The sequence below is a fragment of the Erythrolamprus reginae genome, chromosome 1 (genome assembly GCF_031021105.1).
Source record: "Erythrolamprus reginae isolate rEryReg1 chromosome 1, rEryReg1.hap1, whole genome shotgun sequence".
In the NCBI taxonomy this organism is placed as follows: domain Eukaryota; kingdom Metazoa; phylum Chordata; class Lepidosauria; order Squamata; family Dipsadidae; genus Erythrolamprus; species Erythrolamprus reginae.
The window spans coordinates 73747052-73768884 of record NC_091950.1 but is presented as its reverse complement, the minus strand read 5'-3'; the positions used below and the strand labels follow the sequence as shown (position 1 = coordinate 73768884).

Here is a 21833-nt window from a genome sequence, read left to right as displayed (position 1 = left end):
TTGCTGCGCCCAGATGTGTGCTGGGAGGGCGGCATCCCATTGCTGCGCCCAGTTGGTACTGGGAGGGTGGCATTCCACTGCTGCGCCCAGTTGGTGTTGGGGGCAGCATCCCATTGCTGCACCCAGATGTGTGCTGGGAGGGCGGCATCCCATTGCTGCGCCCAGTTGGTACTGGGAGGGTGGCATCTCATTGCCGCGCCCAGTTGGTGCTGGGTGGGCGGCATCCCATTGCTGGGCCCAGATAGTGCTGGGAGGGCGGCATCCCATTGCTGCGCCCAGATGGTGCTGGGAGGGCGGCATTCCATTGCTGCGCCCAGTTGGTGCTGGGAGGGCGGCATCCCATTGCTGCGCCCAGTTGGTGCTGGGAGGGCGGCATCCCATTGCTGCGCCCAGTAGGTGTTGGGGGCGGCATCCCATTGCTGCCCCCAGATGCGTGCTGGGAGGGCGGCATCCCATTGCTGCGCCCAGATAGTGCTGGGAGGGCGGCATCCCTTGCTGCGCCCAGATGGTGCTGGGAGGGCAGCATCCCATTGCTGCGCCCAGATGGTCCTGGGAGGGCGGCATCCCTTTGCTGCGCCCAGGTGGTGGGTCTTGCACCTCGGTGGCAAGGACCTGTGTGGGCCTGGGGTCTACTTTGGATCCGTCAGGCTCGCGAAGACCTGCGGTGGCTTCGCACTGTGGGGCCCACCACGCAAGTGGTGTGGTCTGGATCCTCACGAGGATCACTTGAGGATGCCATTTCCCTTAGGGCCCTTCACCAGGTTAGACGTGGAGTCATTAAGGCCCTGGGTACAGTAGTCAGAGAGTTGGGTGGGGTGGTAGTGGCCCATCCCCTCCTCACCATAGATCAGCTGTCTCTTTACCTGGCTGCTGGTCTTCCGCTGTCAGAACAGAGGAACACCATTTTTCTTACGGGACCTGCAGGGGTCTCTGTGTGAGCTGGCGCAGGTAGAGGGGGGAGTCGGGGAGCCAAGATAGAGATCTGACCCCCGCTCCGTGGCAGGTTAGGGGCAGAAAACTGGGTGGTGATTTAGCAACTGCGTGTTCTCCGTTGGGCATCTTTGGGGATGATTGACAGGTTCTCTCCAAGCTTGTGGTGGAAGTGACCTGAGCAGTTGGGGGGGAACCTGTCTTTGGGTCCCGCACCTTTAAGTCCCCTGTTAGGGGTTAGCCGGCGGGACCCCCCTCATGCAAGTGCATGGCAGGGTCTCAGGTGAGGGAGGGGTCCCTCACCTGGACTAGCATGGAGCTACGCCCATAAGTTGCCCAGGAAGTTTATCTGACGTCATTTTTCGCCCCGGAAGCAATTGTTTGACCCTGCAGGTCAATTGTGGGGTCATAGTTAGGTATGTTAATTTATGCTAATTTAGTTGAATAAATTATGCTAATTTGTGTTAATAAAAATGACCCAGTTTAAATCCAGCTCTTGTGTCCGTGTCGTTACTCCATCTCTTCTGCAAAATATAACCACTGTTTTCTATTGAAATTATTTACTCGAATTGGAGTATCAATGTGTTTGAGAAACCATACTAGCTTACACTGCTATACCATCTCAATTTGTAGAATTGTTATTGCTATCACATCCCACACACATGATGACTATTTCTTTTTTTTTTTTAAAGAACCTTTTAAATTGTATTTTCTTTCAGAATAAACAGAGCTACTAATTAGTGTTCCACTTTAACTATAATTGTTCTAGAGATAGAATAATTACCTTTTCCTCTCCAAAGCCATAATAAAACATAATTGTTGTTTTACATATTAGTATAATATTGCATTTTGAATGAAGAGGATATTCTCTGGCTACAACACAAGAAGTTCCAAGTAAACATTAATGAATTAGGCAGGAGTGGATCTGAAAATATGATCATTTTTATCCAAGTAAATGCACAGCATACTAACACATTTTTAAATGCAGAATTCTTCTGGTGGGGAAATTCCTTCTCTGTGTTTGTGTTTTAATCTAATTTTGTGGAGGGCTATTACTGAACCTCTGTAAGGAACAACAGTGTCATTCTTATGATTGCACCACACAACATATCAAATTATAGCTAACCAACAAACTTTCAGTTTAGGTTAGCCTATACACTTATGATTGAATGGGTCATTCAAACTCATTATTATTTATTTAGTGCATGATGAGAATATGACAGAAAAGAAGTAAACATGTACACTCAATATTCAAACCCATAAAACTGTATTAATGGAGAACGGCATGTGGTGCAAAGGCTTTGCTTTTGTAAATTGTCCTGTTTATAACAGTACTGTATGTTAAAATGACACCACAGACTTTGTCTGCCAAGGTACAAACCTCATGAACCTTCCATTATAATTGTTTTTCTATAGAAATATTTCATTCAGAGAATAAGCATTAACACTGTTATGTGCTAAGCTGTTATTCGTTGACATATCAAATCCGAGGCTCAATGCCACTCCATCGGGAAATTTATATTTTGCACACTCATTAAGATGATCATGTTTTATACCAAACAACTTTCCTACGTCTGCTAACAAACTAGTCCAGCAAGTCACTTGGCATGACATGAGAAAAGTGGAGGTCTCTCCCCATCTTCTATTGCAGGCAGCCATCAAGAGAACCAATTGTCTATTAAAAGTATTCTTTAAAAAAAAAAAAAATTCCCTTCATTTTGGGTTGTTCCTGAGAACGTCTTCATCAAAAAGGAAAAACAATTTTGAATTTATTAGAATTATAGGCAAAGTGGTATCAAGTCATTAAAAATAGAAACAATAACCCTTAAATGATCCATTCAATTAAATAAATGAAGCAACTGCAATGTAATTAAAACGATTAATCAAATTACAAAGCAATTGACTACAAATATAAAAATGATAAACCAGAATCCACTGACACATAATCAATGACTCCTGTCCCCCCAAATTAGTTCAAGCTGTGACACAATATAGTACAATATGGTCCATAGGAGAATTTAAAAAAACAACAAGAGGGTGACTGCTCTATGGTTCCTGTTGTGATTCCGTCTGAGGCTCCTCAGGGAACGGCTGAACCTCTGCCGGCTCCCTGCTCAGAGGGGGAGGAGGAGGAACAGGAGGAGGAGGAGGAGGCCCAGGCAGAAGGGGAGGAGGAATATCAGGCCGAGGGAGAGGGAGATCAGCCAGAATCCCCCGGGGTGGAGCTCTCCCCAGCAAGCAGCCTGGAGTCCTTAGATGAAAATGCTCAAGCCATCATCGATCACAGGCAGAGAAGAGCAGCACAACGAAGGGGACAATTAGCCAGGTACTTCCAGTCCTAAATAGGTAACAGCTGGGTTTGGGTGTGGTTCTCCCCAGAAAGGCTGAAAAGGCAGACCCACCCTTCCTGTATTGTGGAGTATTATCTTTGGGAGTCCTGGGACCTGGCTGTGATCTTTGGCGTCTCTGATTCTGGCTTGTGGCCTTGAAGGCTGAAACCTTGGGGGAAAAGGCGTGGGGGCTTATTCTCTACAGTGGTGTGTGTGCCAGCAAGAAGTCTGCTGTATTGTCTGGCCGTCAGGACTTTACTGTGAAGCCTCATAACCTGCCTGTTGGGAAGAACAGGTTTTTCTCTGTGTTTATTTTTCAAACTATAAAGTGCTTTTGCTTTACCAGCGTGTCTGGCTGCTTTTTCCAGTTGGTGTTGAAGTCTGGGGGCACCCAGACAGAACAGGTTCCAATTATATAGTTTTGATGCACTGCTGAATTAAAAAAAATTCCAGTTGTCCCAAAATATTGTATCTACCACTTTAATGAGGAACATTTTTTCTGATGACATAACATTATGGTAGAGAAATGTGGAACATAAATAATATTGCAGTAATTCTACAGCATTAAATACATTTAAATAATAGTAATTTCAGTATTATTTATTCATGTTATGACTTCCAATATGTTCTACTAATTTTTGAGTTCTTCCAGAATTAAATGGGATACTATAACAAAAAAAGAAATGTCATGAGTTCAATTGCTCATTGTAAATGTGAAGAACTATAGGTGCACTACCTCTGCTTTTTTACTTTAAAATAGTATCCCAAAGTAAAGAGGATATTCTGATTTACTATTTACATAAGAGCTGAAGAGAAAAACCCCCAGTTAAAACCATCTTCGGTTGAAAATGTGGCTTCATGAAATGTTTTAGTCCAAAGTTAATCCAGTTCAGCTTCATTCAGCCAAGTATTATTGTCCATGTATTTGATTCCTTATTCAAAGCATTCCTTTCCTCTACTCTTCATTGATGTATTCTATTCTCATATCTTTTCTTCTATCCTTTCCCTGATATTTACTACTACATGTTTTTATTCTCTTTAACTTTCAATTTGTATTGGACAAAATAAATAAATAAAATAAATAAATAAAGCATGAGCTTTCTTCAGGCTTCATTCAACACAGACTTCAGCCAATCCTTGTGCTTCATTTACAGTATCAAGAAGTGACTAAATTTAATATATTTATGAGGAGATAAAGGCAGTCCTGCAGTCCAAACTTTGCATCATACCTCTGCCCCCCTTTAATAGCTTGCTTGATTCTGTGAAAGCAAATGAAACACTAATGTGGGTAGCACCAATTTTTTGTTGCCAAGGATGGATCTTTTTATTTATCTTTAAAAAGTTTACATAGTTTAAATGATATAAGAGACAAAAAAAACCTTTATATTAAAGTGGATCTACAGTTAAGATAAGTGGGCTAAAATTGCATCATAGTGGGACTTGCATTGTTGAATTTGTACAATGGGAAGAATAAATAATGCTGGCTGTTAACAGTTGATTTACAGTCCAAATGTTATCTTCCCAACCAAAGAAACAAATATTTCACGTTTGAAAAGAGACCGAGTAATAATTCACAAACTCTATGGAATTTACAGAAGGCTATTAGTTTTAAAATGTATGGAGGTTATTTGTGATATATACTTTTGAATAAAGGAGGAGCTCCAGTGACATCATTTTAGAGCTAACTGTGGAGCTTTTATGTAGAAAGTTTAAAAACTTGAAATCCTTTACCAACCTTTTATTTCCAGGTGCCTTCCAGATGTGTTGGTAACAATCAGGGATGTATAGTTCTTTCAATATTCAGTCTGCAGAAATATTAGATTTTTATTTCCTTTACATATTTTCTGTGAATCATGTGTTATTCTTTGCTTGGATATATTTCATTTTTTGTAATATATTTTTAAATGAAATTTGAGCTGAGAAATATTTAAGTCCGTGTGGATTTTGTGAATTACATATTGTATATTGCCAGAGTCCTTATTACTTGAAAAGAAATTTGTCAGATAAATCTGACATTTCTAGCTACAACTCCACCACCCAAGCATTCCTTCAGTTAACTGAGAATTATGGAAGGCCAACTCTACTCAAACACATAGTCTGCCCTCTATTTGTACATATTTAAGATAGCCAGGTTTTTTTAATTTTAGCAATGACATGATAGACTAAAAGTTGAGAAATGAAAATTAGAAATGCATTTTTATTCCAATCTCTAGCATACCATTCTGATTATAAGATCAAAAAGGAATAGGTGAAGTTTTTAGTTTTATTTAATCATTGTAGTTTACTTTTTGTTCACAGTTGAGTACACTTCTAAAATGTTAGAAAAGGATATGTGTGATTAAATGTTGGATAAATGTGAATTGGAAAACAACTTTCTAAAATCTTGCATCATTATTTAATAAATTTTCAGAATATTTTTAAAGCTAGCAACACATGAAACTAATACAATCAAAAGATTGCTTTACAGATTTATTACTTATAATTTCTTGAATGCTGCTTTTACGAGCAACCAAACAGAAATTCAAATAAATATTCTGCCCAGCTGAATATAGGGAAACTAGAGAACTGATATAAGAACCTGTCTAGCACACAAGCATTAAGCAGCCTGATTGCTCTTTATGATCTACTCATGTTGCAGAATGTAAAATCTAGATTTGATGGATTGTAATGGGGACTTGATATAGTTCTTTCATTATGAATAAAGCATATTGAATGTGGATCAGTATATTGCATATATTGTCTAGTTGATGGGATGTCAGCAACAGTATATTGACTTGAAAAATATAAAATAGCTTGAGAGTTCTTGGAGTATATCTAACTTTAGTCAGGCTTCTGGCAAACTGATTGCAATATGCCACCATATTCCTCACCATTAGTGGGGAATATGGTGACATAAGTTTCGCTGAACTGAACTGTGTCGCTGTGACATAAGTGTCACTGAACTGTTTTCTATATGGATCATCAGCTCAATTCTTTCTTGATCTACTAAGTTGTTTGTATAACTATTGTTCAGAAAGATTTGAAAGAGAGCTACTTATCTCCCTGAGATATGTGCAAAATGTAAGAGGACCATGCTCCAAAGCAATAATTGTGTGTTTAAGCCAACATTAGTTTCATGAGTGTAAATTTCATTCTAATTATGATCAGCTAGCAGGTGATAAAGAATACATTATTATACTTATTGGAATTAAATTAATTAAATCAGTTTAATTAAATTAATTAAATTGCTTAAATAAGTTTTGTCTAGGGGCTCTGTTGGACTCCCCATTGTTAATGGATTCCTCACTTAGCACCTCTAACTTCATACCTGAATATCAATTGAAACTTGGTTCCTGTGTCAAATCTCAGTATTCTATAAATTTATTCATACTTATTCACTGTATTTCTTTCAAATTGCACTGTAGTATTGATGAGTAATAGGCTTTCTATCTATTATATGTTCCAGTTTTGATGTTAGATTTCTGAATTAAAATTATGTTTTTTAATACTTCTGCTTTAACTAATAATTCTGTTCTTTTTTTAAACAGGACTCCCTGAATGTTATTGATCCTGGTTTAATGGAGCTAAATAGCACAAGTGAAGATGCTCTAGAATGGGATGAAATGGATATAAGTAATAAGTTAATTAGTATTAATGAAGAATTTACTGAACCTGAACCAAAACAAGATGACACAAAGCTGAATTCTCCACCTGAAATATCTGATAATGGTAATCCAAAACAAGAAGGAGCCCCTAACATTCATGGAGACAGTCTCGGTGATCAAAGAATTACATCTTCTTCAGGCGCAAAGGTCTACCAAGTATTTAGTCTCCACGATGTTGAACTTTCCAGAAAAAATCATATATCTCTCATGAAAAACACATCCAAAGACTCTAGTCTTACACCTTCAACTCTTGCAGGCAAAGATACAAATAAAGATTCTTCCTTATCATCTATAAAATATTTGCCAGATTTAATGGGAAGCACCACATTGGCAAAACCACAGAATTATATGTATCATAGCGGGAACATCACCAGGCGTTCTGAAAGTCAGAATAAAGTAATCAGTGAAAGAAAGCCAAAAGTTATCAACAACTCTGAAATTGAATTGTTTCCTGATCCTGATGGAATAGAAGATAATTCTATGCCTAATATTTCAGATTCTGATTTAGGGAATATAGTTGATGTGATAAAACAAAATTTTAAGCAGAAAGATGAAGAAAGCCTTGATATCGTCACTACATTAGAACCAAAGTTTAGTAACAAAACAAAGGTTGTAGACAATGATGCCCACCATGATTCTGTGAGTGCAGAAGAATTACAAGGAAAACACAATGCTTTTACATTTTATGACTACTCATATCTTCAAGGTTCTAAATTAAAGCTACCACGGATTATAAAGCAACCACAGTCAGAAAAAACACCCAAGCAAGGCAACTTGCTTCATGGCTTTTATTTTGACAAAGTTCCCTCTGTATCTGGAAATCAACCTGGGGAGTTAAAATCATATACAGAAAAGCTCACTTTACCAACTGACTGGAATGATGCTGATCTTAAACACACTGAGTTTGTGGAAGATTTAAAGAAACTATGTGACACAACAAACGGGAAAGTGCTTTCCACACTATCTCACAGCTCTTCTTTAGATTCCCTTTCTTTGACAAGTGATGTGTTTGGTTTAACTGTATTTAGAAGTGGAGACGGTCTTAATCGTAGCACGTCCTTGGAGAGCTGGCTAAATCCCTACAAGAGCAATGAAGATCTTTTTAGCGGCAATGACTCCGGTGACCTAAGTGCAAGTAGTGATTCTGTTGGAGAACTCAGTAAAAGGACGTTGGATCTTTTGAACCGCTTAGAAAATATCCAAAGTCCTTTAGATCAAAAAATAAAGCAGAGCATCTCTGATATCAACCTCCAAAGCACTTTTCAAAGAATGCCCCTGACTGGCCAAGTATCCCTGGATATTGCCTCCTCGGTCAATGAAGATTCACCTGCTTCTCTCACTGAGTTAAGTAGCAGTGATGATTTGTCTCTCTGCTCTGAAGATATTATAATGCACAGAAACAAAGTGCTAGATTCAAATGCATCATTCAGAAAGCACCTCAATCGGTCTGTTGCTGATGAGAGTGATATCAACGTTAGCATGATTGTTAATGTTTCCTGTACCTCCGCTTGCACTGATGATGAAGACGATAGCGATTTGTTATCAAGTTCTACTCTTACCTTGACTGAGGAAGAGCTGGGCATGAAAGATGAAGATGATGATTCCAGTATTGCAACTGATGAGGATATTTATGAAGACTCCAATTTAATGTCAGGACTTGACTACATTAAGAAAGAACTCCACACTTGGATTACACCTAAATTATATCTGACAAAGGAGAAGAGGAGACCTCATGTGGATGGTGCAATTCAGGGCTTTAAGGACTTAAGAAGTGGTGAGACTTTGAAACCAAAAGATTCATTGAACATTGAACAATTCTTGAGTGATTCCATATGTAAGTTTTCGCAAAATAATGGCAACAGGAAGAATGAATTGGAGAATCGTATGTCAGAGACAAAAAGACAGGCAAAAAATGAAGGTTTTCAGCTTTTGCAAGATCGCTTGGTAGATGATATGGAGAATGGAAATGTTGCAGTTACTCAAGAGAGTCTAAATGGAAAACCTATTTCAACATCTGCCAAAACTGTTAGTACATTAGATGGGAAAGAGAATGAAAATGAAGATTTTATCTGTGAATCATTTACTGATAGTTCAAAAGATTCTCATATTAACAGTGAAGAAATAGTAAATATAACCAGCTCTCCAAAAGAGCATCAAAATCATATTCCGTATGATGGCCAGTGTATTAAAAATCTTATCACAGAATTTGACTCAGATGTCAAAGAAGACAGTACACCAGGTACAGCATTACTAAAATTGCCTCCAAATTATCAACAAAGTAAAACAGGAATTGGGGAGCCTGTTAGTGATTGCTGTGCATGTTTAAAATCAAATGAAGAAGAAAAAGACACATCTCCTAGCAGTCATGATTCATGTTGCAACTGTGAATCAGTTGCTTTTGATAAAAAAAATGGGGAAGATTGCTCAGTGCATAATTTTGTGATGGAGATAATTGACATGGCTTCCACAGCCTTAAAGAACAAATCGCAGCCTGAAAGCGAGCCTGCTGTTCCACATTCATTAGCCCAGATCAAAGAAAAGGTTCTAGAACATTCTCACAGGCCAATCCAACTTAGAAAGGGGGATTTTTATTCTTACCTTTCACTCTCTTCTCATGATAGTGACTGTGGGGAAGTGACTAAATATGTTGAAGAAAAGAGCAGTACTCCTGTTCCTCTGGACTTTGCAGAAAACATTGAATGTTTTTTTGAAGCCTGTCCCGAGGAAGAAAGAGTTGAACAGCAGATGTACATTGCTCCTAATGAATCTGAGGCAACTTTGATCAAGGAGAAAGACTTGGATTCAATAGATGAACACCAAATATCCACCAACTGTAATGACTTTTCTTTGTTATCTAAGGAGATGGGTACAAATCCTCCAGGCACTTCTGGCAAAACAGAATCAGAAAATATAAAAAATCATCCTGGTGAATCTTTCGATCAAGAGACCTCTAACAAAGGTCCAGTTTTGAATTCTTTTCCAAATGACTCTAGAGAAAACCGTCCCAGTCAGTCCTTTAGCACTGCAAAATCTGAAGAACATTGTGTCACCTCTCCAAAGGCTTTAGTTAAAGCCACTCAGTTAAAACCTGATCACTTGAAAGGCAAAGAAATTAAGCACCCACACCCAAAAACTCTTGTATGTGAAGAAAAACTCCTGCCTCTTTACAAAGAAAGGCACATAAATACAAAGAGATAGAATGCAACTGTCTCTGGATACATACATGTTATTTCATGAGCAGGTATGTACTAAAATATTGACAACTGAATATATTATTAGTGACATGACCATATAATTAAACCAATTGTAGTATTGCTGGTGACTGTTTCAGTAGATAATGTGTGCCTTTTGAATTTATTTTCAGAATAACAAAATGATATTTAATAGCAATAGCACTTAGATGTATATACCACTTGACAGAGCTGCTGATTCCGTAACCCTCTCAGGTTACAGAGTCAGCATATTACTCCCAATAATTTGATTTTACCCACCTCGGAAGGATGGAAGACTGAATCAACTTTGAGCCTAGTGAGATTTGAACTGCCAAATTGCAGTCAGCAGAAGTAGCCTGCAGTACTGCACTCTAACCACTGTGCCACCACAGCTCATGTAAGCTCATTTAAGCTTACAGGTAGTCAGGTTACATCCATTCTTTCAATGATCATCCAAATTTTCAAAGATGCTGAAAAAATTTATTTATGATGAATCCTCAAAATGGCAATCATTGCAATGTCCCTGTGATCACATGATTAAAATTTGAACGCTTAGAAACATAGAAACATAGAAACATAGAAGTCTGACAGCAGAAAAAGACCTCATGGTCCATCTAGTCTGCCCTTATACTATTTTCTGAATTTTATCTTAGGATGGATATATGTTTATCCCAGGCATGTTTAAATTCAGTTACTGTGGATTTATCTACCATGTCTGCTGGAAGTTTGTTCCAAGGATCTACTACTCTTTCAGTAAAATAATATTTTCTCATGTTGCTTTTGATCTTTCCCCCAACTAACTTCAGATTGTGTCCCCTTGTTCTTGTGTTCACTTTCCTATTAAAAACACTTCCCTCCTGGACCTTATTTAACCCTTTGACATATTTAAATGTTTCGATCATGTCTCTCCTTTTCCTTCTGTCCTCCAGACTATACAGATTGAGTTAGAAACATAGAAACATAGAAGACAGATGGCAGAAAAAGACCTCATGGTCCATCTAGTCTGCCCTTATACTATTTCCTGTATTTTATCTTACAATGGATATATGTTTATCCCAGGCATGTTTAAATTCGGTTACTGTGGATTTACCAACCACGTCTGCTGGAAGTTTGTTCCAAGGATCTACTACTCTTTCAGTAAAATAATATTTTCTCATGTTGCCTTTGATCTTTCCCCCAACTAACTTCAGATTGTGTCCCCTTGTTCTTGTGTTCACTTTCCTATTAAAAACACTTCCCTCCTGGACCTTATTTAACCCTTTAACATATTTAAATGTTTCGATCATGTCCCCACTTTTCCTTCTGTCATCCAGACTATACAGATTGAGTTCATTAAGTCTTTCCTGATATGTTTTATGCTTAAGACCTTCCACCATTCTTGTAGCCCGTCTTTGGACCCGTTCAATTTTGTCAATATCTTTTTGTAGGTGAGGTCTCTAGAACTGAACACAGTATTCCAAATGTGGTTTCAACAGCACTCTATATAAGGGGATCACAATCTCCCTCTTCCTGCTTGTTATACCTCTAGCTATGAGCCAAGCATCCTATTGCTTGGCAACTGGCCCACTTTTATGATTGTCACAGCATCCTGCAGTCACGTTCTTCTATCCTGCACAAACTGCCTCCATTTCGGCTCCCACTTTCTCTGCCTTTTGGCCATCCTTGCAAAGCACAAGAAAGAAGCCATGTATTCATCCACTCCTGCTGTCCAGGGTTGCCCCAGCAGATGTTTGCCGTCAACTTTGCCTCACCTCTGCTGGACTCACTTCTGCCATTACCCCCATAGCCATTAGTATTTTTTTTTCAATTGGCTATGCCTCTCCTTTCTTTTCTGAAAATTAAAAAAAAATTGATTGGGAGGGACGGAGCTGAAGTGGATGCAATTTGCACAGGGCAGGGGAAGAGTGAAGTCCTCACCAGTAGTGGGTTCTAAAACCTTTACTACTGGTTTGTACGCAGACATGCACAGAAGCATCCTGTGCAAGTGGGCCAAGCCTCCCGCCACTGGTGGAACTGGAAGCAACCCACCGCTGGTCCTTACTGAATGACGATATGGTCTTGGTGAACTGCAACCTGGACTGCTTATAATTCCCCTTCCAATTCTAATTGGTTCATTTAGAAAACATTTGTGCTTGGTCTCCTGAAATATAATACTTAACCTTAACTAAAATTCAGAACTGAGGCTATATTATATGCACTGGAGAAGTAAAAAGATATTGAACTATTATTTATATATGTCACTTACTATTTCCTATTAAATGTAACAGTGGTGAGTTTATCTTATTTTGAGTCCTAATCTGTGCTACTCCATCTCATGTGCTAAAATTTCAATCCTAACTAGAGCCCAAAGCAATATACAGAACATGAAGTCAACATAACAATTAATACTATTTGCCCTTATCCGTGTATGAATTATAGACATCAATTCTATAATCTTTACAGCATTGCTTTAAATCCCACATTTGTTTTCTGATAAAATTAATTCTGCATACATGTCTTTTTAAATTTACATTTGAACTGAGTAATTGAAGAAAGCTGATATTAGCAGTGTAGTCTACATTTCTGTGCTGTCTTTTTGGCTTATTGCACTGTCTAGTCAAAGTCAGCTTTAACAAATTACCTGTATTGGCTTTACACAAATTCTCAATGGGCACTTCCCCATGCCTCCTATGTAATCAAAATGTTCCTTCTCCCCTCCAAGAAAACCAGAAATGTGAATGTGAACTCCTGGAATTAAGAAACATGGCAGTTATCACTGAAACTAGTTCACCTTTACAAACTAATATGAACAGTTTATTGGAATATGCATTAGCAAAGGAGAAAACTGACGCAGTTCTTATTTTCAGGACAGTATACTGGAAATTACACATTTTCTAGAGTTACAATGTGTTCTAATTCAGAAGTGGGCTGTCTACCTCCTTCAGCCTCCATTTCAAAAGCTTTGTGAAGCTCACTTAGGTTTCTGGCAAGAATAATTTGGCTTCCTCAAATAACTTGTTTTGAGAGTACGAAAAAAGAAAGGAGAAGGGGAAAAAATAGTGCTAGAGAAGACAGTGAAAAAGGAAACGCCATGAAAAGACAGAAAGCAAGCAAACCCTGCACACTTCTCTGCATACTTAGTTTGGCCTAGGGGTAGGCTGCTAGCCGGAACGCTAAATTGTGCTCGCTGCCACGTTTCGTGAGTGCTTGTGGGGCCAATGCGATTTTGCTTCTGCACTTGTGGAGATAGCAAAATCAAACACAGAACTGCATGGTTCCGTGGAGGAAGTTTTTTTGCTTCCGCGCTGTTGTGATTCAGCCTGAGGCTCCTCAGGGACCGGCTGGAGCTCTGCAGGATCCATGCCCAGAGGAGGAGGACAGTGACCAGGAGGGGGAGGACCAGGCAGACGGGGGAGAGGAACGTCAGGAGGAGGAGGAGGGAGAGCAGCCTGAGACCCCCGGGGGGGCCCCTCTCCCCAGCTAGTAGCCTGGATTCATTGGATGACGACGCACAGGCTATAATAGACATGAGGCAGAGACGGGCAGCTCAAAGAAGGGGCCAATTAGAAAGGTATTTCCATCCCTGAATTGGCAACAGCTGGGTTTGGGTGTGGTTCTCCTCAGCAGGGTTGAAAAGGCAGTCCCGCCCTTACAGTCTTGTGGAGAGTTATCAACTGGGAGTCCTGTGACCTTGCTTCGATTCTTGGCGTCTCTGATCTTGGCTTGTGGCCTAGAAGCCTGGAAGACTTGGGGGAGGCGTGGGTTTTATTATCTCCAGAGTTGTTTTTGCCAGCAAGAATCCTGTTTTATTGCCTGGCCCTAGTGAAACCTCTGTGAAGCTTCATAGTGTTCCTGTCTGTAAGAACAGTTTTTGTTACCTGTGTTTGCTTTCAAGTATATAAACTGCCTTTGCTTTTTACCAGTGTGTCTGGCTACTCTTTTTGGTTGGTGTTGGCATCTGGGGGGACCCAGACAGAACACGTGCATGACAAAACACAGGTGCACCTGTGGCTCCATGTGCAATTTTACTATCACAACAGGTGCAGAAGAAAAATTGCACTGGCCCCGCAAGCACTTACGAGTTGCGGCAGCAAGCCCAATTTAGCGTTCCGGCTGGAGCACAGCCCTGCTTTGGCCCCACTCCTGTACGTAGCCTAAGAGAGTGTAACTCTTGAAAGATTTTCTAGCCTTTGCTCAATCACCTGTTGGTGATTGTACACCAACATTGACTGCTCACACAAGCTTCCCTTTCACTAAAGTTAGAAATTTAGTGCATACAAAGCTATATACACACTGAGGTGCCTTCTAAATGTCAATTAATGAAAGTGTAATATAATTCAGCATGGATATTGCTGTGGGGTCTTCCCATAAAAAGTACCCTAACTCATAAATCCACAGCTCTTCAAGTCAGCACCAGACCCCAGGCTCTCTAAGCTACCCACCAGATTCTTGAAATCCCCCCTCCCTACTGTGAGGGCTTAGTTGATACTTTAACTTCATTTCTCATGCTATGGGAAATGAATTAGAAGCAATCTATCCTAATTTGTTAACTTATTCAAATAACAGTTATTATACTTAACTATGCTAAAGATTATCTTTTTGGTGGCAGATTGTTTATTTTTTGATGAGCCTAATTACTGATTTTCCAAAGGTAATTTACATTTATTACTAATACATCTTTTAAAATGTGACAGATAAATGTTGTTCCCATAAGTGTATTATGAAAAAAGTTACTATTTAAAAACACATTATTTAATTTGAAAGATAAATGGCAAACACCATTATTTTTTTTTCTTGGAGCACCTGTGCTGTAAGCTCATTAAAATGTGTGATTTTATGTGAAGCTGAGATACTTAAGAGAAAAATTATCTATGGTATATGTATACCCTAAAAATAAACCCAGCACACAAAGGTGACAGTATGCATATTTACCAACGTAGCTCAACTAATTTAATGTGATTTCTGCTCCAGCTGCAAGCCAGAATAAAGCTGTTGTGAGCAAATATATTTTCCTCTGAATACCGTATATCGAAGCTGTAATCTCACTCTTTTATGGGTATGGTATAAAATTGACCATTAAGAGACAGCAGCTTCAAAATATTATATGTACTGTAAATGATAATTCTGCTGTTTTATCCAGACTGCTGCTGATTTTATAACTGTACAGATATGTTTCCTCTGGAGGTTCAGAGGTTTTGTTTTCCATGGAGGCAAGATTTTTCAAGAAAATTTATCATGGCACTTTCTTTTTCTATCAATATGGTCCATAACCTCTTCCTCCTATATTGTTTTCTTTGAGGCACACATGAAGTTATACCAGAACCAATTATTTTTTATGCAGCCCAGTATTGTCTATTCTGATTTACAGAGATTATCTAATGTGTTAGACAGAGGTTTTTCCCACCATCTGTCATCTAATTTTTTCACAAAGGTGATGCCAAATCATTCAAATAGAATCATCTTTATTAGTGTAATTGATCGATTCAAACATAATAGGGCAAAAGAAACAACAAGGTAGGTATCATCTATGCAGGAACATTTTGAATTTTTTCCAATTGGTGAGACATCTCATTCACCTAGCCAAGGTTAGGCAGTATAAAGTCTTCATGCTGGCCTTCTGCAATGTTCCTATTATCAGCAATCTTCCATATCTCTTTGTATCTCATGCAATTTTCTTGTGTTGTTTATTCTGTTATATTTGTGGTGTTCCCATCATCCTATTTTTTTTAGTATTAGACCATGTAGATTGATTTCTTTTCTACTGATCATAGAAACATAGAAGTCTGACGGCAGAAAAAGACCTCATGGTCTATCTAGTCTGCCCTTCTACTATTTTCTGTATTTTATCTTAGGATGGATATATGTTTATCCCAGGCATGTTTAAATTCAGTTACTGTGGATTTATCTACAACGTCTGCTGGAAGTTTGTTCCAAGGATCTACTACTCTTTCAGTAAAATAATATTTTCTCATGTTGCTTTTGATCTTTCCCCCAACTAACTTCAGATTGTGTCCCCTTGTTCTTGTGTTCACTTTCCTTTTAAAAACACTTCCCTCCTGGACCTTGTTTAACCCTTTAATATATTTAAATGTTTCGATCATGTCCCCCCTTTTCCTTCTGTCCTCCAGACTATACAGATTGAGTTCATTAAGTCTTTCCTGATACGTTTTATGCTTAAGACCTTCCACCATTCTTGTAGCCCGTCTTTGGACCCGTTCAATTTTGTCAATATCTTTTTGTAGGTGAGGTCTCCAGAACTGAACACAGTATTCCAAATGTGGTCTCACCAGCATTCTATATAGCGGGATCATAATCTCCCTCTTCCTGCTTGTTATACCTCTAGCTATGCAGCCAAGCATCCTACTTGCTTTCCCTACCGCCTGACTGCACTGTTCACCCATTTTGAGACTGTCAGAAATCACTACCCCTAAATCCTTTTCTTTTGAAGTATTTGCTAACACAGATCTGCCAATACAATACTCAGATTGAGGATTCCTTTTCCCCAAGTGCATTATTTTACATTTGGAAACATTAAACTGCAGTTTCCATTGCTTTGACCATTTATCTAGTAAAGCTAAATCATTTACCATATTACAGACGCCTCCAGGAATATCAACCCCATTGCACACTTTAGAGTCATCGGCAAATAGGCAAACCTTCCCTACCAAACCTTCCCCTATGTCACTCACAAACATATTAAAAAGAATAGGACCCAGAACAGACCCTTGTGGCACACCGCTTGTAACCTGACTCTGCTCAGAATACTCGCCGTTAACAATAACTCTCTGATGTCTACGCTTCAGCCAGCTGCAAATCCATTGAACTATCCAGGGATTAAGTCCAATCTTCACCAATTTATCTATCAGCTCTTTATGTGGAACCGTATCAAAGGCTTTGCTGAAGTCCAGGTAGGCAATATCCACGGCACCACCTTCATCCAACACCTTTGTGACATAGTCAAAGAAATCAATGAGATTAGTCTGACATGATTTGCCTTCAGTAAAGCCATGCTGATTTGGGTCCAATAAGTTATTGTTTTTTAGGTGCTGATTTATCCTCTTTTTGAGTAGAGTCTCCATCATTTTAACTACCACTGATGTCAAGCTAACTGGCCTGTAGTTACCAGCTTCTTCTCTACTGCCCTTCTTGTGGATAGGCACAACACTGGCCATTCTCCAATCCTCAGGAACTTCTCCTGTTAACAAGGATTGGTTAAACAAATCAGTCAGGGGGGTAGCAATGACAGATCTGAGTTCTTTAAGAACTCTGGGGTGGATGCCATCTGGACCCATTGCCTTATTTATCTTTAATCGTTCAAGTTCTTCTAAGACATCGGCTTCTAAGATCACTGGAGCTGAATCCGTACAGCTGGAAGCAATGCTATATCCCTCCATAGTATTATTTTGTAAGGTGTCTTTTGAGAAAACTGAACAGAAGTAGCTATTGAAATGGTCAGCGATCTCCTTATTCCCATTAATGCATGTATCCTATTGCATTGCAGATAGAAGAGTTAAACTTAGCATAACTAAACTTTATGCTCTAGTTTATAAAGTCAGCCAAATGATATTTTCTGGGATTTGTTAGTGATGAGTATTTAAGACCCTAAGCTTTAACTGGATCTTGCAAGCCTACCAGCATTGCCAATACTAATTATTATGATAATGATTGCTTGCACAGTCAACCTGCTTGAAGTGGATTTGACATTTTTGTCCACCTATCAAATTCTTTCCAAGCATCTGGGTTAGGCACTATTTAATAATATTAAAGGTACTGTCACAATGAAAGCTGTTCCAAGTAAAGTTGCCTTTTCAATTGACTGATGCTGATTTGTCAATGCTGGTGGTGTTCCAGGTGTTTATGGATTGCACACAAGATGCCTATTACAATTGGTATTATCTTTGCTTTCTTTTTCTATAGTTATTTTACTTTTATTTGCAGGTCTTTGTATTTTGTGATTTTGTCCAGTTCTTTCTCTTCTACTCTGCCGTCTTCTGATACTGCAATGTCCATTATCTAGATTATTTTTTATCTTTCTTATTGACAAATGATAAGTCTGAGATGTTATGTGACAGGTGCTTGTCTGTTTGAATTCTAAAGTCCCAGAACACTTTAGTTTCTTCTTTTTCAATTACTTTGTCTATTTTCTACCATTTCTTGCTTGAAAGCAAATGGCACTTCTTGCAGATACTGTATTCCAATGCACCTTTGTTGCTATTTTGCAGTGTCAGTGTTTGTAGTCAGTCTGTGCAAACTTCTTGTAGCAGCTAACTAAGGGTTCCACTGTTTCTTCACTTTCTTTGCAGAGTCAGCATTTGTTATCTGTTGCTGATCTTCTCAGTTCTGTCTTTGTATGCATTTGTTCTTAAGGTGTGTTCTTGTGCAGCGAGAATTAGTCACTGTGTCTTTCTTCAACTTTCCTGTTCTTATCCATTGCAGTTATCTGTTGGCCTACTGGGTTTCTTTTTAATACATTGGTCATATAGTGCTTTGCTTTGTCATGACTTTTTTCTAATCTTCATTCAGTCTTATTTGGTCTCTCCAGTATGTAGGAAGCCTTCAGTGCATCTTCACTGTCCTTAAGATATTCTTGAAATGATATTTCTTCTTCTTCAACTGTCTGGTGTACTTTCAACATTCCATACCCACCTATTTTCCTTGATAAGTAAAGTTTGCCAACATCGCTGTGAGAATGAAGGACATGATTAATTGTCTATGGAGATTCTCAATCATCCAGATCATAATTTAAAAATTACCTTTGGGCATAATTCATTGTCATTGTTTTTCTGGTCTTCTTGTCCAGGACTTTTACTTCAGTGGCATGAGTCCAACCCACTATTCCTACTGTGTATTCAATGACTGGAATTGCCTCATTGTTAATTGCTTAGATGGTATTTGAACTTTAAGATTTTCTTCATTCTCATGATGTACTTCTGACTTTCTTCTTAACTTCATTGTGCTTGATGTTGTCCTGCCAAATTGTGTTTTGTCACATGGTAGCCAAATAGGTAAACTGGATTTGGCATTTTTATCCACCTATCCTGTTCTTCCCAAAGACATGGGATGATGATGATGATGATATTATTATTATTATTATTATTATTATTATTATTATTATTATCATCATCATCATCATCATCATCATCATCAACATCATAATCATTATCATTATCATTATTAGTTGTAGCAGTAGTAGTAGCAGCAGCAGCAGCAGCAGCAGCAGCAGCAGTATTAGTATTAATGTTCTTACTTTTAAAATTGTTTGATTTCATGTCAGAGAGGCTCAGCAAACTATTTTTACTATCATTGACTAGTGCTTAAAGCTATCTCTATTCTACCATTTAGCTATGCCAATGTTTACACAAACTAGTAGGAAAGATCTAGAAATTGTAAACTGAAAAAAAATTGCATCAGAAATACATGTAATCCTTGACTCACATCAACAATTAAAACTGGAATTTCCATCATAAATCAGAATGGTCATAAAGTGAGCCATCATATGACCAGATGTAATTTTACAAACACCTTTACTTAATAATTGTAATAATTTCACAATCATTAAACAAATGAAGCTTCCCCATTTTACTTTTTTGTACGAAACCAGCTGCAAAGGCCACAAACCATGATCATGTGACCACAGGATGTTGCAAGCAGTTGTAAATAGTTGTTGTTGCCAAGTGCCCAAATGGCAAATTATGTGATTGTGGCAATGTGGCAACATTTTTAAGTACAAGGGCAGGTCATAAATCACTTTTTCTGAAGACATCATACTTTTGAACCATTGTTTAAACAGACATAAGTTAAGGACTCTAATAATTATTCCCCCTAGTAAGAAATATTAGGAAAATTAATTTTTTACCTATGTCTTATCTTTTTTTTAGAGAGAGAGAATTCGATACCGTATTTTAGATTATACCCATATTTATATAATCTCAAACCTAAATGGATTATTTGAAAGTGAATCCTACTGATTTTAATAGGACTTATTTCCATGTAATAGGCTCAAGACTGCAGATTATATTGGTTGGCTGGATGGCCTTTATTGAGTCTTATCCATCTATTGATTGATACACTTTCAAAAGGTAGAGCAAGCATGTTCACAGGTACCTAAAAGGATGGGACTGAGGGAAAAGGTCAAACTTGATTATTTCCCCTGTGCCTTTTGAAACTAAATCTTGTTTTATAAAAATCAATGAGGGTTTCCACTCCAATGAAAAGATATAACTCTGATTTAAACCATAAGCTATGAAAAATTGCTGTCTGTAGCTGCTTTTGCATATACCTACCTGTAAGAACAGAGGTGTGAGATCATATAGCAGCTAATACGCCTATTATAGAGGAAAATTGTGTTTTACAAATGGAACTATAGTTGATGTAGCATGCTCTTACTTTTCTTTCCTTTTCTTTCCCCTTTTCCTTTTAGAAACTTGGCTGCATTTCAGATGTAGGCTTATCCTCTAAACCCTGAGATGACCTCTAATTCCATTGTATCACTGCCTTTTGTTACACTTGACTCCCAAGATAAATTTTCTTTCCAAATGTTATTTGTACATGCTGGCTTTGTAACCAGGTTGCATATGCTGGAGCAATTTCAGTTATCATTTGGCTTTGTAGCAAAACAGTTTTCTTTCATATGGGTTTATATGCCAAGCTACCTCTTAACAAGTTTATTTTCAATGTGTACTATTCTGTATGACATCTCACCCACTAATATTTTAATGATTTTGCAATTGCACAGTTTCTGTGATCATTTGAAGTCATCATTTCAGAACTGTAAATGTTATTAGTTCTCCTGTTTTATGTATCACATTTTGTATTTTATGTGTACAACCCATATTGTTTATTGAAAGTATTTTAGAAAGGAAATTTTGATTGCAGCGACAAGGAAACAATTGCTCCTGAGTCAAAAGAACCGGTTATACAAAGTAAACACAAATGTATCCTTTTGCTTTTTCTTAAAAAACAAAACAAAACAGAACTATGCAACACTTAAAGAAACAGCTATGTAGTGTTGTATATTAAGAATTGTTAACATTGTACTAAATTAAATAAAACATTTTGGTTTTCTACTATGCTTCTTGAAGTGGTAATCAGGAAAGAACCCCACATTTAAAAAAATAATGGTGCCTTGCTGTATTTCTTATAACATTTATTAAAAAGTTGTTTTCACAGTAAAATTACGTTCATTTGAAAGAAGGAAATAGCAAGGTGTGAATCGTATCTGTATATATGTATAACCAAGTGCAAACATTGATGTACAATGATCGTATCAAATGCTTTAATGTTTGTGATGCCTGGTGGTGTAGAAAACATAAGCCTTAAAGCCACTAGATTGCATGATAATTAGAACTGGCATAATAAACATAAGTTTACTGGGGAAATTTTAGAACTGGCTCTCATTTACCCACATCTGTCAAAGTGTGAATATTGCATGGATCTGCCATAAGTATTTGAATATTTATAAGGGGCTCTCAGGTTTTTTGTAGGCCTTTAGGAACAACTTTGTCTGTGACCCTTCTGTCCTGAAAGTTCAGCTACTTCTGGTAAAATTGGAAGAAGAGGACTTTGAACTACAATCTCATCCAGGAATAATTCCCTTACTGTCTCCACTTGTTAAGATGTCCATTTGGAGACTTTAATAGGAACCAGGAAAAGTATCTGTTTTTTCTGAGTACTTTCCGCCTGGGTTTATTTTCCCATAACAATTTTCTCCTCCTGTCCCCCTCCCTCCCTCCCCCCCC

General features: G+C 38.2%; 1 protein-coding gene across 1 annotated transcript in view; it reads left to right on the top strand.

Moving 5' to 3' along the window:
• AKAP6 (A-kinase anchoring protein 6) overlaps positions 1-20551 on the top strand; it is a 271172-nt gene extending 250621 nt beyond the window's left edge. Inside the window, exons 12-13 of the mRNA XM_070734077.1 lie at positions 6788-10145; positions 20516-20551. Of these exons, the coding sequence (XP_070590178.1) occupies positions 6788-10102 (3315 nt within the window). The 3' untranslated portion in view covers positions 10103-10145; positions 20516-20551. The remainder of the gene's footprint in view (positions 1-6787; positions 10146-20515) is intronic.
• The last annotated feature ends 1282 nt before the right edge of the window (positions 20552-21833 follow it).